Consider the following 18,696-nt stretch of genomic DNA (forward strand, 5'->3'; position numbering starts at 1 on the left):
TATTAAAATAATAATATTTCACCCTTTTTTATAATTAATAACATAAAAACAAAAACACGATACAATAATAATTATCATTTAGCTTCAAAATGTACGTTTAATTGTTTTTCAAATTGAATTTATATTTAAATACATGTTCGTTCTAAAAAAAATAGATAGACACTAGATGGCGCTGTTTTTCTCTAAACCAACTTACTGATCTGTGGTTAGAAATGCTAGGATATATAAGTAAGTAAGTCATTTTTATTTGTATAGTGCTTTTCCACCCCAGGGTCACAAAGCGCTTAAACAATCAAAACAATATCCAATAAAGTATATACTTTAAAGGTCAAGATAAAACTGATAACACAACAGGGGTTCCAGAAATGTACGTTTCTTAAGGGGCCACATGACATTCTCTTGTGTGGGGCCATCTAGAAAAAAGAAAGCGGAATGTATAAAATCGAGTTGTAAAATAAAATATGCTAAAGTTATGAAAGTCTTTTTTGTAAACTTGAACATTTCTAAGGGCCAAAAAGTACTCCCAAAACATGGTAGTCCTAAAACTAAAAAGCCTTCATTCCTATCTAGTGACGAGTAATGAATAGTGGTAATAAAAACAATATAAATGTAAGATATTTTTATTTGTTCAGGCTTTGCCTTGATTTTCTGGAACTCCTGTGTTATCTTGACCTTTAAAGTATATATTTTATTGAATATTGTTTTGATTGTTTAAGCGCTTTGTGACCCTGGTCTGGAAAAGCGCTATATAAATACAAATTACTTACTTATTTACTTACTAACTTGGTTTCTAAATTATCTTTGACCTCATGAGGGCCACATAAAAACTTAGAGAGTGGCTATAAAATAAATACAATATTTTGTTTCAAAGGCGTGTCTTTGAGGTAAAGCTAGAGTCAGCGTTGTTAATGTTATCTACAGCTCTTTGTATGTAAGTAAGAAATATATACAGTATTTATATAGCGCTTTTCCAGACCAGGGTCACAAAGCGCTTAAGCAATCAAAACAATACGCAATAATATATATGCTAAAAGTAGCAGAGAAAAAATAAATAAAACGATGTACTGGCTGTTCAAAAATAACAACATTCATCACAGAAAATGATTTGTTATTTTATCTTATTTTTAAAGGGAAACTATTATGTATTATGTAAGGAATAAAACGCTAAAAGATGCTAAAAGACACATCATGGTAGGAGAATGTATAAACTCCTCAAAGAGAAGTTCTCCTGATGTGACCCACTTAAACTGAACCTCTAAATCAAATAATAAGTTTAATTAAATTTGCCAAAGCAGTTCCAGTAGTTATGTTTGCTCAAGAAAACCAACACATGAAGTTACGTCATGACCAAGTCTCACAACTTAAAAAAGCACGAGAACTGTTTCCCAAGAACTAAGAATTCCAAAAGAGTATTGATAGAGTGTTTACTCTCTACACTTGGAACTCTCCCGATATTTACCTGGAGTGTTTTTCCCGTCTGTGTAGCATGTTAGTCTTTTGCTACAAACATGCTTAACCCTTGTGTTGCCTCTGGGTCAAGGTGAACGACCTCCCTGACACTAGGGTTAAAATGTGAATGTCAAGACTTCAATACAAGAGGGACGGTACAGACGAGCTGTATGGAGGAATTCTCGGGTCAAGGTGACCGGAAGGCTCAAAACAAATGTGTTTGTGGTATCCCTTGTGTTGCTGAGCTAACACAAGAGTTAATAATAATCCCAACCCTTAGTTGACATGAGGGTGAGTAGCAACAGAGTTAAAGTTTAATCTTAGGTGAACTATCACTAAAATAAACACTGTTCTCGCAGAAATAACTCTTGCTTCTATCATGATACAAAAACAAATACAATTTCTTTACAGTAAACTGAGTTTAATGTCTACAAATATCATCATGTGAGCTAACATCTGTTGTCTAAAGAGCTAACGTAGCCAAAAGCTAACTCATAAAATGTATATTATCAAAACCTCGGAGCTTAATATCGTTATTATTTAGCTGAACTTACAACAGAAACAATTAAATAAACTTATTATGAAATTCTGATTATGAAATTATATTTGTAAGATTGCCAACTTAGCATGGATACTTAGCTAGTTTAAGTGTGTTAGCTTTTAATGTATTTAGTTGAAGAGATCACAGTATACATCATTTTTCGAAAACGTTTTTAAAATCTTTATATCGTTTCTTGCTCATGTTTGTTTTGAACAAACAAAACAAAATAAAAATACACAATCTAAGGATACAGTAGCCCCTGTCTGTAGCTAATCTTCTTGCTTCTATTATCTTTATAATTGTAAATATATGAAGGTTTTTAATGGTGATTATATAAGATATACAGTAAGTTATTGTATGAATAACTATTTACATTAAATAATAAAATACTTAGTTACCTAACAAAACTTATATTCTGTAGTTAAGGTCATTGCTTGTGTAGCATTAGCATAGTTTGAAAATGCTAATTTACCTCACTTTAGCCACCAAAAGAGCCACTATTGGCTTTTGAATTCGAATTTTATATTGACAGTTTTATATATTGTATCTTATAGCTAGAGAAGAATGTTACTCAAGTACAGCGATAGCTTTAAAGTAATGTAGTACCTTAAGTAAGTATGGCTATATGTCAGATAGAAATAAAGTAGCCAAAGTGTTAATCGAAAAGGTAGAATATGTAAATTAAAGATTAAAATAAGTGTTTGGTTGTTACATTTAAAACTCGATTTTAATGTTGTCTTCAAGGTGAAATATTCGTATATGTTCTTGAGTTTGAACATTTCGTGACAACATTTTGTTATATTGACCATCTTTATTGACGACAGTAACAAAGTGCACAAGCATTACAAAACAACACAGATCAATTTATATCTTGTATGGAAATAAAAAATAAAAAAAGAATATTAATCAATACTACCGCGGTCCATGAGTCACGGTTCCATCATGCAGTAAACATATTCTATAGGCAGCCTGTGCCAGTATTCGTTCAGTACCACTCGGGCAGTTGGAGCTACCATGTCAACATTGTTGGTCTCCATGTCTACTTGCAAAGTGCTAACCAAAAAAAAAAAAAAAAGGGAAAATACTTTATGCCTTCTAAATGCTACTTTTGACATCTTAATGCAGTAAAAAAAAAAAGAATTAGTCCGAATATCCAGACACAAACACACACTGAATGCAGGACTTTTCTACAGGAAGCACCATATTCGGTCAAACACAATTCATTTTTTCAAATGTATTGCACAATCATCAGAACTACATACGGTAAAACAAAAATAAATGGTTGCATATGTAAAACTTCAGCTGGAAGGAGAATCAACCGTGGACATACCTGATGTCAGATAGTCAACAACATCAACAAAACAAAAAACTACAAATCATGATAACACAACTCAAAGTAAAAACAAGAATCCAGTACGAGGAGCTTGAGAAGATCAGATGAAGACTTTCAACGACAGTGACCCGTTCATGAAGCTTCATGAAGCAGTGTCATCGTCAGTAGATGGCGCTCTTGGCTTAAAAAAACCCTGATGGATGGTTGATGTCCGAAGATTATACAGCGAAGAGTGCCATCTAGTGGGGTTTATAAACAATGGCAATGCTTCATGAAGCTTCACCAACGGGAGATTTCTCGCCATGTGAAGAGACGCCAAGAGAAACAAACCTACGTTAATGATTTGTGTATATATTCGTATAAAAAGTAACGTCCGCTTGAGGAGTCGTTTTTTTTTTTGCTCAACAGCCGAGCCAATCCTTTGTGATCTCTCCCAGTTTGACGATCTTCAAACTGCTGTCCTCCAGCTTGAACGAGTGGCTGCCTTTGAAAAAGTAGCTGTAATCTGGAGGAACAAGAGAAAACACGAGTTGAAATCCCGCTCGTGAGGGAAACGCACAAAGACGGGACTGTGAGCGAGCACAGGGCTTGCTTTGCATGAATGTGTTGATTCGCAGCGAGCGAGGATGTTGGCGTGTGTTTGGAGAGCAGTCGTGGAAAAATCCCTGGTTTGTTGCCAGTGACAGAAAATCTGCAGACCTCAAACCCAAAATGTTGCTGACGCCGATAGTTTTCAGCTTTACTGGAATAAGATGACTTCAGTTCGACTAACAGTGTGTAGCGAAAAAAATACACTTTTGAGTTTTTATTGTTGAAGTTTTTACTTGAATATTTTCCGCAATATGTCTGTCACTGCACATCATCAATCCAAGAAGTCTCCACCTCAAGGGATTCGTTGTATAAACAAAGCAGGGTGTGATTACAGCTGGCTGTGGGGTGAATCCATTATTTCGTCATAATGGACTTCACTCGAGGTCGTAACCTCTCGTTCGCCCAGATTTCAGACAGGGGAAACTTCGTAGAGTAATAAGTTCAAAACATGTTCATGATGAGGAACTTACTTCATCTTGGAGAGAAAGATTTCAACATTTGAAACATGTGAGTCAGGAGAGTTGGGTTTTCACATTCATTGCCCTTTTACTTTAAAAATGTGAATTTTGTGTTTTTAAATATAAAAAAGTTAAACTCTAGAGTAATGAGGCAGAATTATTACAATTGTATTTTGCCTCTAACACCAATTAATATATGTTTACCTTTGTTTATAGGTGTTTTTTCCCACTTTTATAGGTGTTTTTTCCCACTCCGAGCTTAAGTACAGCAACTTCTGAGTCACATTGGACTTTTAACCACATTAATGTAAATAACCGATTTCCATTAATGTAATCGGCAACTTTTGAAAAATGTTTGCAGACTAAGTACATTTGAAAGAAGCAGAAGTTTTGCGTCTACGTCTACGTCTTCGTAACCAAACCACAACTTTTTTTCACTTCACAGCAACAACACCGGTGAACGAGTGAGTAGTTCTCTTCTTTAACAGCTGTTTATTGGAATTAACAATCCAACACTAATGAAGGAATGTTGTTTTATTTTTGCTACGTTGGTGACATTGTTAGTCCTCTGTTGATGGTATACTTCAACAACTTCAACTTCTGAGAGCGCTAGTGCGCCTCGTACAGGCCATTTATGTGTACTAGACTATTTTTCAGTCATTTTCATTGATTTCTAGTATAGACATATATTTTGTAAATACAGCAGGGAAAAATATCACCCAAGAAAATGAGGTAGTGTTTGGACATATATAATTCTGTCTTCAACTCTGCTATTAGAAATCACTAGAGATCTAGCTAAATTTGCAGCGGATATTTGGAAAACTGTAAATAAAATGACCCAATTTGACAAATACTTGGTCTGATCGTGACATCAATTACGATATATATATTTTGATGGTTCTTACTATTTTTTCAGTTGAACAGTACAACCCAATAAAGTGAAATGTATGATTGGGTTTTCTCTCAGCACCGTATAATTGATAAAATATTCCTAACTCTCCTTTTTTATTCTAAATCTATATAGTATTTCGGAGGGATTGACCATCTGAGCTGCAGCAGTGTTGCTTGAATCAAACTTACCAATTCCATTGAGGCTGAAAGCAGCATCGATATTATCTGGAATTCCATTCCAGGAATCGGCGATAAGTTTGGGAAAATCTGGATCCATTTTCTTTGAGGTTTCATCAAACCTGTGAAAAAAATAAAATATTATCTCAACGTTTTTATGCGTCGTATGAAACCAACATCAAAAATGTTGGGTCACCATAAGGTAACATTTTTGGTGAATCCCAAAGAAGATAAAGAAAACATTAACCTCCAGAACTGGTCTCCAGAAAAGAGGTATGACTTCTTGTTCTTTCTGAAGTTGAAGGCAGCGTCAATCTTTTGCAGGTCGTTGGGCAAGCCCAGGTTGTGGAGCCTTTTTGGGTAACCGCTCTCCAACTCGTCCGCCTTGTAGACCCAGACCTCGTTGCCTTGGAGACAACATAGAAGACATAGTTTTTTATCATATCTCAGGTGAGGTATTTCTGATGGTTTCATCGTGGATCACTCATACCTGCAAAGAAGACAGTTTTCTCCTCCAATGGGTTTTCATAGGCGGCGTCGATCTTGTTTGGCAAGTCAGGCCAGTAGGTGGCGACGAGCATGGGTCCGCTGGGCTTGCCCCTGAAGTTGACTGACCTGAACAGGAACCTGGCAGAGGGAGAATGAGAGTTGTGAGAACGCGTGGAGGGAGGAGGTAAAGTATGTGAATGGCAGGGGTCTGGGGGGGAGTTAGTAGCAGTGCTCAACTGGCCCACTGAGTCACAAAAGCCTGATTCATGAGCATCTGGTTTTCGTTAGAATCCCGGCTGCAGACGCCAGTGGAACAAGACCCATCTCGCCTGGATTTCTAATTCACAGCTGCACAACAACAGCAGTGGAGTCTTTTCCACTGACCTATTTTATTTTTGAAAGAATTGAAACTACCAACCTCTTTGGCGAAAGTAGCATTTAAAAGAACTCAAAACGTTTTATTGTAACATAAGCTCTTAAATAAAAGCTGATGTTCAATAAAGATAATTGATGGCTTTTTAAATGGATTAATAGACTTGATGAAATGAGTTTCAGGAATTAGAAATTGAACCGTTTATTAGTGCTGGCATGACTGCAGTGTTAAACAATAAACTACTTTCATTTCTCAGCAAAGATGGATTTGCTGGTAAAAGGCTGCTGTCATGTTTATATATAAAGCAAATTTATGACCCTCCTGCTGGACCAAGTTATGTTAAAGTAACACAAAAAAAAAGACAGAACAAGGAAAGAATTGACTACAAAACTGCACCTTAATCATGGCTTTACTGTAGGAGTAGGAGGGTTAACTTATATTATCACTTCACTTACATATTTCTTAACGATTATTCGATAAGTCTCTTTGCAAATTGTTACCTCTTTGCTCTTTGATAATTTTATTTGCACTTTGTTCATTTTATTTGCGCTTTTTTCTTGTTCTTCTGTTTATGAAACTTCTGTACTTTCTTTTGTCTGCTGTGAACTGGAAACCTAATTTCCCAAAGGACATCTCCAGAGGAATTAATAATGTAAATCTTATCTAATCTATAAAACAATATTATATGAATTCCAGACATTATTTTCACTAGCTAAACAGCAAGCTAGCTTATGTGCTAACAGATGTAAAATAAATAAATGAAAATGAAATAGTGTAAGAAGGGTTTTGCCAAAGTGTGTGTTTCTTTTATACAGGCTTTATATAAATGTGATTATTATTTAATTTATTGAGAACAAATACACTTAAATACTATGGTTTTGACGCTTGAAAAGTATCTGGCTTTTTACAAAAATCTTTTGACTAATGTTTTTGTGAAACTGTAAGTAAATATTTGAAAATAATAAAGAGATAATTTGAGTGCGAAAAAAAAGAAAGAAAAACGTGTGTGCAAGGTCGCAATCCTGAAGAAACACAACACTAACATCTTGTTGTTGTGGTACATTTTATCCAGGTTTTGTGTCAGATAGGACTTTCAACAACATGTTTTTCAGTAACTTGAACCTGCGACTTTTGGAGCCTGTTATTAGCCTGACTAGATTTAAAAGTACATTAAAAAAAGGGGTCACGTCTATGACTGTACAACCGAAATAAACATGGTTGTTTAGTCAAACTCCATATACATTTGGTTATTTCTGAATGAATCAAACAAATGAAGAAAACGTTTTTATGCTGACAATTCTTCAACTACATCATATGTTGTTGTTTTAAACTCTCAAATAGATTAATATTGAAAAATAACATTATTTAAAAGCACAGGTATAATGCAATGATGATTACAACATTGATTTCAACAAACGAAAAGTGCATGTAAGGTCATAATCTTAGAGAACCGTCGAGCTGCACTATTGGATTTCTTACGAACACACTTGTTTACTTATCCTGCGGTTCAACAGCTGTTCGTGATTTTAGGGGCCAGTTTAGGTAACATTTAACTTTAATTTTCAAAACCTTTTCAGCCAGTTAGTGACTCAACAAATCCATCGGATTGAAAGGCCTGATAAGAGGCTGATGCACGAACAACATGACTTGATAACAGTCGTCTGAACACGAGGAAAACTTCTCCAGGATTTAATGATCATCCTTTTAATCCTGAAGGCAGACAGACACAGCATTTTCGCTGAGCTTAGGGATCCGTTCACCTGTTAGTCATCACACCAGATAGCAATTTGTGCCACACTCCTTCAAAACGCCGAGCCAGCAGTGAATGTTTTTCAGGGTGTGTTTTGTTTTTCATGGACTAGCACAGGCCTGGGGTGCGACTTCAGACTTAAATGTGTCCATTTGTTTTAACTACCTCAAAGACAAGGCATTCAACTAACCTAACCTCCCATGACAACAATACCTGTCTTTGAAGAAGAAAACCTCTCCTCGGATTTGAGCCACAGCGTCAAAGATAACCGGTTCCTTACAGATGTCCATGGGGGTGACCGGACCCTGAGTGGGAGGCAATGGTTTGCCCGACTGTGATCCTGAGAAAAAAAACAGCCACACATTGTTATTAACTTCAAAAGAGATGAAGTCATCGTCTTCTCGTCTCACCGTAGAGTTCCTGGATGCCTCTGATGTCATCGTTAGAAAGCTGGAAGTCTTTGGTGTAGGTGTAAATAGGGGCCATCAGTGCCCCGGGGTCTTGGGAATGCTCCAAACCCAGAGCGTGACCAAACTCGTGGGCTGCCACCAGGAACAAGCTGTAACCTAGGAAGGTGGATAGGAAACCTCTTTAGAGTGGCTTTTTAAAAAGGGATAAAAAGAATAACTTTTTGTTGTTTTTGGGGTCTGACCTTGATCGGGGCAGAAACCCCACTTGCGGTCGTCGTCGTAGCTCTTGGTCGTACCGCACCACATCTTTCCATCGCTGCGTCCGGACGAGGTGCAGGTCTCGTATGTGTTTCCCAGGAAGGTGAAGGGAAAGACGCAGGGACTTCCCTCGGCATTCCCGCCAACGGTTGACATGGCTAAAAAAAAACAACAACACTGTTTTTAATCCTTCCTTGTGAGTTTAAATGTAAAGTAGACCAGAGCCGTGAGCCTAAACCACTAGGCCAAGAACGGGTACTGACTGGTACATAAGGCATTGAATACTTGGCAGCACAGAAAGAGATTTATATAATTCCTCTTGGGTTGATTTTTACTGTCCAAAAGTTGTTGTTTTATTTTCACATAGCTGGAGACTCTTGAGACGTCTCTGCTTCAGTCAAGTTGACTATGAACTAGCGAAAACAAGTAAAACAGACTGGACCATCTTGTTATGGTTAAACCAGACAAGAGCTCATGATGATTCAGCGCCATGGTTTAATGCATGTGTTGAGTGTTTTTATTCAAAATTCCGTCCATGTAAGTAATGCTGTGCGTAACTGATCCAGGGAAGGATGGGTGTGGTCCTTCCCATAGTAGGATATATTTTGTTTGAAACTAATCAAAAGACCACATTTTGGGCCATAATAGCGCAAATAAATCTTCTCCATATTTGTTGTTGTGGCAATGGGAAGGGTTTTGTGGCCCTTAATCAAAGCCAGTACTGGCCATGACATTTGTTTATAAACGCAATCCATTCGTGGAGGGATCTGTGCGCCACCGTCTTTCCCATCTAAGGCTCCATTCCCTCACTCTTGCTTTGTATCCTTGAGCCAACAGTCGACTGTACCAGATGCTCAAGAGAATCTGCAGTGATGTCCTTAACTGTGAGGTCACGTTGGCAACGTTTGACTGTGCATCTCGTTTTACTTATTGTAGTTCCCATGGGCAGGTTGGTTGCTGAAGTGAATTGCCCTTTTGGGACCAAGTGTTGATGTTTGTATTTCTTTTTAGGATCCCTACTGTTTACTAATTCAAGCTTTTAATCATTTTCCCTTGTTGCTTACTGTGATGTCAACCGCCTTATCTATGATATGGAACATCTGAATTCAATGTGTTGGCCTGAGGAAACCAATTGTGTTCCCTATTTGACCATATTGAGTAGTTTATAACCATTGTATATAAACAAACCTCCTGAACAGAAACAACGCCGTGTGTAAACTATGTATCAAAAAAGTTAAAAAAAAATGTTTTGAGGTCTAGTGACTCCTTTGAGAAACCTCTCCAGACATTTTTATTCTTGCAGGCTTTTCCTGGATTTTCTGAGACTCCTGTGTTGTTCTCAGTTTTATCTTGACCTTTAAAGTATATATTTTATTGGGTATTGTTTTGATTGTTTAAGCACTTTTGTGACCCTGGTCTGGAAAAGCTCTCTACAAATATAAATTACTTACTTAATTACTTACTTACTTACAACCTTTTGAGTAACATTTAATATATTTACTTCTGAAGTAGAGTATTTTATCACTGCTGTTGATCTTCTACTGTAAATGAAAAACAACCCAATGAACAAATAGATTTCTATGGGATTTTTCAGTGAATATTGACAACAGATAAAGGAACATTTCAGTGATGTTCCAAATTACCATCTGGACCCCCCTGGATCAACTAGTCACATGGCAAGCTCCGCCAACTTTCTTTCTTGAAAAACTTCATTATGTCCAATTAGCAAATTTTATTTGACACCTAATGATTTCAAGTTGATTTTCATTAACCAGAAATTAACATGATCTAGATACAATAAATGTAGGACAAGCGAGTGAAATACTAATATAGATCTGGAACTCAACTGGTCAGGGGGCAGATTAGGACTCAGGCTTAAGGGTCTTTCTGTACATCTTTAATCAAATATTAAGTGACATTTTGTTTGTGCATATTTACGTGTTTTCACTAAGAATTTTGACCATTTTTTAAATTACAGGTCAGTTATTATGTTTGATTATTTTGTCTAATCCATCTTAACTATATTATAGAAACTTTTTGACTAATGTACAAAGAGAGTCGGTAGCACTCGGGTGCTTCAAATGGATGGTCACAGAATATAACATCACCCCTGACATATATATGGATTTCCTTTTTATCGAAAGTACTATATCAGGTCAAATCAAAGTATGACTGATTCATGACATTTCATTATTATTTTAATTGATTTGCCTCCAGTTAATTCTGTTTTGTTATGTGATGTGGGCACAGCTGTTGTCTTGTCACGATGAAAGGCCTGGCACAGAAACACCGCATTAATATCTAATGCATCGGGCCAAGAGCCAAAAATCATCGCCCTAATTCAGCCACTCTCAAAAGACAGAATGTTTTCAAGCTGACAAAGCTGCTGTTTTTTCCTGCTCCAAGCCTTATTCAGCACAGTTATCACACAAAGCTTTGCACCGATTAAAACCAGATGGAAGCTGCAGTGGTCAGTCTCTCTTTCTCCCCCGGACGCTTACACAATCCCAGGCAGCCCCTCTGACAGAATGGAAAATAAGCCCTGCCACCGCACATTAAAATACTTGCACAACCACTCAGCCGACCATAAGTAAGACCCGATAAATCCAAACTCCCCAGCATTCCTGAGAAGGTCCACCAGCAGTTTTAATGTGATTGGTGTCATAATAAACAAAGACCAATGCTGTGTCTCAAATTGTGCACTTCTCTATGTGAACAACTTTACAGTACACTGCAAGACAATGCACTTAATTGCGCAGTGAGCAAATTACGACAGGCTAGTACTCTCTCAAATAAATCACTGCTCTTACGCACTGAAAACAACTCGACAGCTTCTTCTTCTACTACTTTATAACACTTATTGCCGGCTGTTGGAACACTATTTCCGATAATTGACAGCGCTTTTTCGCCAATCTAAACAAGTTATAAGGTTGTTCCATTGCGTTATCAATGTTTTGTGGTAAAATGAGTGTTTTCTCAAGATATTTAAGCTGGTATCTGTCAGTGACGTATCTTCTGTTTAGCGTCATCCAAGTCGCTTAGTTGGCGGCTGTGGAAAGTGTCCATCGAATCACACTCAATTTACTGGCCGTTTGAGTGCGCCAATAGACTACATTTTCGTACACTATTCGGTGTGAACGCACTTGTGTACTAAAAATATTAATTGTAAGTGCAGAAGTGCGCGATTTGTAACGGATGTAAAGCACGAGCGAGGGTTATGACACTCACCAGTTTCAGGGCAGAAGCCGTACTTGGTGTCGGCGTCGTAGTCCTCGGTGGTGGCACACCAGCGGTAGCCGTCATCTCTTCCCTGTGTGGTGCAGCCGTCGTACTTCTCACCCTGGAAGGTGAAGGGGAACTTGCATGCAGCTCCGTCGCTGTTTCCACCCAACGTGAACAGTACTGGAGAAAGAACAGAGCGTACTTTTTATCAGAATGTATAGTTCAAACTATATGCCTAAAGCAGTCCAAACAGTGCTTGTCATAAGATACATGAGTCAACCTCAAAACCCTGAGGGCCAAAATCAGCCCTCTCTCCTTAGGGAAATTAAGTTTCCAGTTCACAGCAGACAATAGAAGGTACAGCAAGTTTCATAAAAGCAAGAACAGGAAGAAAGAGCAAATAAAGAGAGCATAGATTAAAGGAAATAACACAAAGACAATACAAAGATCGTCTTTTCACTTCACTTCTGCCCCCAAACTCAGAATTAAACAGCCTAATAGCACGAGGAATGAATGAGTCCCTGAGTCTATTAGTGTTGCATCATGGGAGGAGCATTCGTGCTCCATCTGCTCCTCTGTTCACTGATAACAGTGTTCGGAGGACGACTGTCATCATCCATGATGGACAGTAGTTTGTCCAGTGATCTCCTCTCAGCAACTGTCACAGGGGAGTCCAGCTTCAACCACAGAGCCAGCCCTTCTGATCAACCCGTCCAACCTGTTGACACTCCTCTTGGACACATTCCCACCTCAACACACCACAGCATAAAACACTGGCCACCACAGACTGGTAGAAGATGCAGAGGAGTTTCCTGCAGATGTTAAATGATGGGAGCCTCCTCAGAAAGTACTGTTTACTCTGAACTTTCTTGTACAGATCATATGTTATGAGGGCCTGGTTGGCTCAAAATCAAGGCTGAAATTGTGATCTATAAAGTTACCGGTGTTAAAGATAAGATAAGGAATAAAAGATAATGATAGACAAATATTGTAGACGTCAGAGAAAGTCAAGATTAAAACTGAAGGTAATACATTTGCTGGCAATGTTTAGTGAAAGAGGAAAACCATGGAGCTAATGAATACTGTTTGGTAAATAAAGACTTTTTTTTCAGCCTGTGAACTTGACTGCAAGGTTTTGGACCCTGAGTTTGATAGCTGTTTCAGAAGAGGATCATGTATTGTGTTGGGAGATTTTTATGAAATTATTATATTATATTATTATTATATATTATATTATAGGTAAACAGCACAACATGAAAAATCCTTGAAAAAAGGCAGAATTACTATAATAGCAAAAGGAAATCAGCAAAACTCCCCTTTTGAGAAAAAGCAGAATTTGCAGGTTTGTTTAAAGTGGCACATGGCCCATTTACTCTGTCATCAAATGTTGAGGTTAAGCTACACAAAGTTAATTCATGCACCATTTTAAGGTTAGTCAAATGAAGATTCCACAAAATTGTGTCCGTAAAATAATTCAATATTTGACCGACACTAGTTTTAGATGTCAGCACTTGTAGTTGAAATAATGTCTGCTAGAAGGATTGTCTCCGACATTTAACACAACCTTACTCAACTCTATTGGAATGAGTCTCCTACTGGCTTCACCACAAAGGTTTTCCGGTTCATAGCAAAATCAAATCCAATAAAGGAGTGAAACCGGAGCGTTCCATTCATGGCTGAAGTTAGCTGTTCTTTGACAGTATTCCGAAACACTTCTTACCTTAGTATTACTACCAAGAAATATCTGTACATTAACGTCTCCAAACCAAGTTTTGACAGTATTGTCTTGATCTCAACATAGTTAAAAAAAAATCGAAAAGCAATTTCAGATCGATATCTTGCTTGTTACCACCCATCCTACAATAACCTAGATAATAATTAGCGACGCCTCTCAATAACCGACACAGCAAAACCTTTTTTTCTCATTAGAAAATGTTAAAAACTCATGTTGACATCTCCTCCAACAAGCTCAGACATGTGTACTCGTGTTGTGTGTTTGTGTCGTAGCACGGGAAGCAACACAACACTGATAAACAAAGTGTTCGACAAAGCCCAGATTTACAAAGTAGGACAGTGAGTTGGAAAAGATTCATTCCAATTTTTCACTCCAAACCACTTTCCTGGCGTCGGCTCCAACCTACTTTCCTTCAGCCTGAATATAAATAATTTGATATCGAGCATAACTTGTCCAGATGCGAGACATTTTAAGGAGCTGGGATATCACAAGGGGTTGTTTAGAAACACACAAAATCAGATCAACAATCCTAGATAAACTCCAAAGAGGTAATAACTCACACTCGTGTGGACAGAATCCATATTTGCCATCTTCATCGAAGTTGTAGGTGGTTGAGCACCACAGGAAGCCGTCGTCTCGGCCTTGAGACGTGCAGCTCTTGTACTCCGTGCCCATGAACGAAAAGGGGAACTTGCAGAACTCCCCGTCGGCGTTACCAAACTTCACCTTCACCACTGTACAGTAAACAAAAAAGAAGAATATCAGTTTTGATCCTCAATAGACATTGATATTGTCTTATTTATGCTGAATTTTTTTTTATATATCGACCGTATGCGCATTACATAGAGACCATGAAAGAAAAAAACAACACAAAGATCTGTAATTTGGTAATAAAAAACTTTACTTTGTTTATAGCAAAGATTAAATCGTAGCTTTTATACTTATCAATGGCAAAAGCAAGTATCCCTTCACAACCTTTTACCAACCCCGACCATGAACCTGATTTGTTGTCTTGTCTTAAACTTTTGTAACACCAAAATGATTTGTCGAACTTCCAAATTCCGCTCACTACAAATCAATACATCATCAGCAAACATCATGGTCGATGGTGACTCCTCCCTAACTTCATCTATCACGTGAAGGCAAAAGAAAGCATGAGTTGCAATGCCGTCATTATGTCCAAACCTATGGTCTTATCCAAAAAATAACTTCCCATCATTATGACTAGCATTACATTAGTTGAGAAAAAGTGGTTATATTATGTATCTTTTTGATTTCAGCACAAGTTGTTTCTTTCAATGTCTATAAATTATCATTAAACATTTAAATGTTATGCTTTCTCTTCTTTTTAAAGTATTTAATGTAAAAAAAATATAATTATTCACGTTATTATATAGTAAATATAATTCTCAATCATATATTTTTTGTTTTAATATGACTTATCTTCACATAATTTTTCGTTTAAATTAGTTTTTTAACAAATGCGTGACCCACCTTGACCGTCTCCCAGAGTCCACTGCTCGTCATCGTCAAAGTGAGAGTCTCCGCCGATTCCTGGACCAGGAGCGAAAGCGTGAGCCAAGAGACCGTCCTTGCCATCAAAGGGGTATCCATCTCCGTGTTCTGTCGGGAAAGATGAAGTCATCATTTAACCAAACATTTTAAAGTTGCTTAATCATCACTGAGTCTGATAGTGGAATGTGGTCTAAACATTTCCTGACCACCCTACTTCGTCGCACCAATTCTCTCTCTTTCCTCATTCACCACAATTAAAAAACCTCATTGTTTTTTCCATTTTCTTCGTTTATTTGCTACTGTTAGACTCGGAGGTAGCAGACCTTTTCAAGTTCGACTATATCTTGCCTCTTTAAGGGTCTGAAGCTCATGACGAATACCCATTGAGCTACAGTCTTCGGTCCTGGTCTTTTTTTTGGTCTTAATTGTCCATGGTCTTGTTTTGGTTTAGACAGTCTGTGATCTTATCATGTTCTTGGCTTTGACAGTCTATGGTATTGTCTGGGTCTCCAAAGTCTGTAGTATTGTCTGGGTCTCCAAAGTCTGTGGTCTTGCCTTGGTTTCGACTGACTATTGTCTTGGTCTTGGCGGTCCATTGGCTTTTCTTGGACTTGAAGGACTATGGTCTTGGTCTATGTATAATTTCATATGTTTTTCACTGGGACTTGGTCTCAACAGTCTATAGTCGTGTTCATTTCCTTGTCTTCACGGTCAATGGCCATGTCATGGTCTCGGTCTCCATGGTCGATGATCTTGTCTTGGTCTTTACGGCCTATGGTCTTTTCTTGAACTTGAAGGACTATGGTCTTGGTCTATGTACAATCTCCACAATATATGTTTTTCACTGGGTCTTGGTCTCAACAGTCTATGGTCGTGTTCCTTTCCTTGTCTTCACAGTCAATTGTCATGTCTTGGTCTCAACGGTCTATGATCTGGTCTTGCTCTCGACGACTATGGTCATGGTCTTGTCTCGCTCTCAATGGACTATGGTCTTGGTCTTTTCTTGGTCCCTTTGGTTTTGTCTTGGTCTGGACTGTTAATAGTCCTGCTGTTTTCTTGGTTTCAATGTTCTATGGTCTTGTCTTTTTCTTGCATTCTTTCATGTTTCTTGGTCTCAGATTTTAATATTGGTCTTAAAGCACAGCCAGTGACTTCCCTGTTCAGCTGCAGTGACAGGGTCTTTAACTGCTTTCTGTTGGGCCTGCCCTCTGATCCTTCAGGAGCCTTGTGGTGGATCTGGCTACAAAGCCTCTTCAGCCCAGTTTCACTGGCCACACCTTAACATTGCAGGCCCTCCTCTGCCTCGGCTTCTAAGGTGGTATACCGCAGCCGCTTTGGTTCAAATGCCTCATCAATGACTTAGATCAGAGGACCAGGTCTAGGCACGGATTAATTGCTGCAACCTCCTGTGGGAAAGTAAGTCTCTGGCCGAGATCCACCCGCATTTCCGGATCCCGGGCTTTGCCAAGTTCATCTGAGTCCAGAGTTGACGGGCATATAGAGCTGAATGTTCTCAAAGCCAATCCGATTTGGCTCTCAACCTGGTCCTTCTTGATTACAAGTCTACAGCGAGCTGATCCACCCACATGAAGCTTCAGGTTCAGACAAAAGAGTTGGCAGCTCGTCATCGATCCAAGACTTGTTTGTGCTCCTTTTTTAAATCACATTTCTTACCATTACGCCCAAAGTTGATCATGATGTCGGCGTCTCCGTCCATGAGGCGCGTGAAGGTGAGCGGCGTCACATCGCTCCACACTTTGAACGCTCTGTAGAAAGCGTCGTTGATCACCTCCGCGTCCAGATCCGGGGTCCATCCCAGTATTCTGCAACGGCAAAAAACGGCGTCACTTGAAACCCTTCGAGGTCCGGGTCCGTGCATGCATTTGAGACGGAACAGTCGTCTGGGATGTTTAAAAAACTGCTGACTGCAGTTAACAGCAAAACCACATCGTTGTAAACGGTTGAAAAACAAAAGGCCTTGACACACACTGAGTAGGAATGCTGCTGTTAGCGGGGAGCTGGGGATGGGGGTGGGGCGGCCTTGATGTTAGACAACACAAGATATTGACTTATATTTAAAGCAGGTTACGATTCCAAGTTATGAATTGACTCCTTGAAACAACCTGGAGCAATATTTATCTGGTGTAAACTGAATCGTGGAGTTGTTTTCAAAGGTACTTGATGTGTATTTTAGCCATGATGTTATGGGCGTTTGCAGTTATTTTTGTAAGGGAAATACTTTTTTAAAAGGTAATATTGAACCTTTATATTAATCAGGGTCCGAACATTTGATCTCCACAGGCCTTCAAGTTAGTTTTCACGACCTTCCTTGGTCCTTTATCAGCCTCAAATGAATTTCCATGACCTTCAAACCATAACTCTTCTTGATACTTTGGTATCACTCTTCTCACCTGTATGTGACGTCTTTGTTCTGCCACTTTGGTTTCCTGTGGAAGAAGTTGTAGTTGGCCACGTCTGGAACGCCGCAGCGAGGCTTCTTCATGGTCTCCACGGTGTTGGCATCGATCTCACCAGTTTCTTGCAGCGAGAAGAACTTTTGCATTTTCTTCAAAGTGTCTTTCAGCACCACCAGGTTGCATCTGTCTTCTGGACAGCCGTAGAACTTGTTCAAATAGTGCTGCAAAAAAAAGAGGGGAAATTCATTGGAAAGATGCTTTTTTTTTGGGTGGAGGTTTTAAGAGGACTTTCAAGGCTTACCAGGGCAACCTCTTTGTCCGTTCTTGGGGGAGAATCGTCTCCTGGAAACTTAATAATCGGCGACGGGGCTGCATTTGTCGCCTGCAAGGCAAAAAACTGGAACAAAAAGGCTTTCACAGCAAACCGACGAGCACTAAACCTCGTCGAACAACCCATGGCTGCAGTGAAAAAGTAACTCCAATGTGGCTCTTCTTCTCTCAGTCCCGCAGCTTCCTCTCCCTCTCTGCTCGTTTGGAGACTTTTTTTTTTCTTTTTAACGGGACATCCTGCACCTCCTCACGCACTTCTGCTTACACACGCACTTTTTCTTACTTTTCCATCTGCTCACTCCACGAAACCTCCGAGGCGAGCAACTTATTCTTGAAGCAACTCTCTTGAATATTGAATATTGTTATTTATTTATTATATTTTTGACATCAAAGTCCGACTTTCATTTGAATAAATAAAAACAACAACAACAATACATCAATTAAATTGACCAATTCATATATTACTGATTGAGAAATGCGCTTAAACATTATCATTTTTAATTTTCTCATGAAATTCCACGTGTATTTGAACCTTAAAATAAAAATGGAAACTATTTGAACAAAAAAAAAAAAACGAGTGTTGTTCAATGGCGCTATCTGGTGGCTATTTCTGATAGCGCATTTCTGGAAAATATATTTTCATAAACAGTTTTTTTTATATATATATATTTATACTGAATTCAGAATGTTTATCCATATACATTTTTGGTTCTCAATGTTCAAATAAGTTACGGTAAAAAATGGCATTAAGACAGTG

At 38.4% G+C, this 18,696-nt stretch overlaps 1 protein-coding gene across 1 annotated transcript; it reads right to left on the bottom strand.

Moving 5' to 3' along the window:
- Positions 1 to 2,781: 2,781 nt before the first annotated feature.
- Positions 2,782 to 18,250, bottom strand: mmp2 (matrix metallopeptidase 2). The gene is made up of 13 exons (XM_087793439.1): positions 17,911 to 18,250; positions 17,604 to 17,830; positions 16,867 to 17,015; positions 15,172 to 15,300; positions 14,238 to 14,411; positions 11,949 to 12,122; positions 8,705 to 8,878; positions 8,463 to 8,618; positions 8,266 to 8,392; positions 5,931 to 6,067; positions 5,688 to 5,847; positions 5,453 to 5,562; positions 2,782 to 3,828 (listed from the first exon to the last, which is right to left on the bottom strand). The coding sequence occupies exons 1-13, from the start codon at positions 18,064 to 18,066 to the stop codon at positions 3,725 to 3,727; spliced, it is 1,977 nt and encodes a 658-aa protein (XP_087649565.1). The 5' UTR covers positions 18,067 to 18,250; the 3' UTR covers positions 2,782 to 3,724.
- Positions 18,251 to 18,696: the final 446 nt, after the last annotated feature.

The sequence above is a fragment of the Callionymus lyra genome, chromosome 6, assembly GCF_982586985.1.
Source record: "Callionymus lyra chromosome 6, fCalLyr1.hap1.1, whole genome shotgun sequence".
Classification (NCBI taxonomy): Eukaryota; Metazoa; Chordata; class Actinopteri; order Syngnathiformes; family Callionymidae; genus Callionymus; species Callionymus lyra.

Coding starts and splice junctions, on each gene's coding strand:
- mmp2 (XM_087793439.1), bottom strand. CDS start 18,066: ATGGGTTGTTCGACGAGGTTTAGTGCTCGTCGGTTTGCTGTGAAAGCC. Junction 14,412..15,171: donor GACTCTGGGAGACGGTCAAG/GTGGGTCACGCA, acceptor TTTACTGTACAG/TGGTGAAGGTGAAGTTTGGT. Junction 12,123..14,237: donor TGGATTCTGTCCACACGAGT/GTGAGTTATTAC, acceptor TTCTTTCTCCAG/TACTGTTCACGTTGGGTGGA.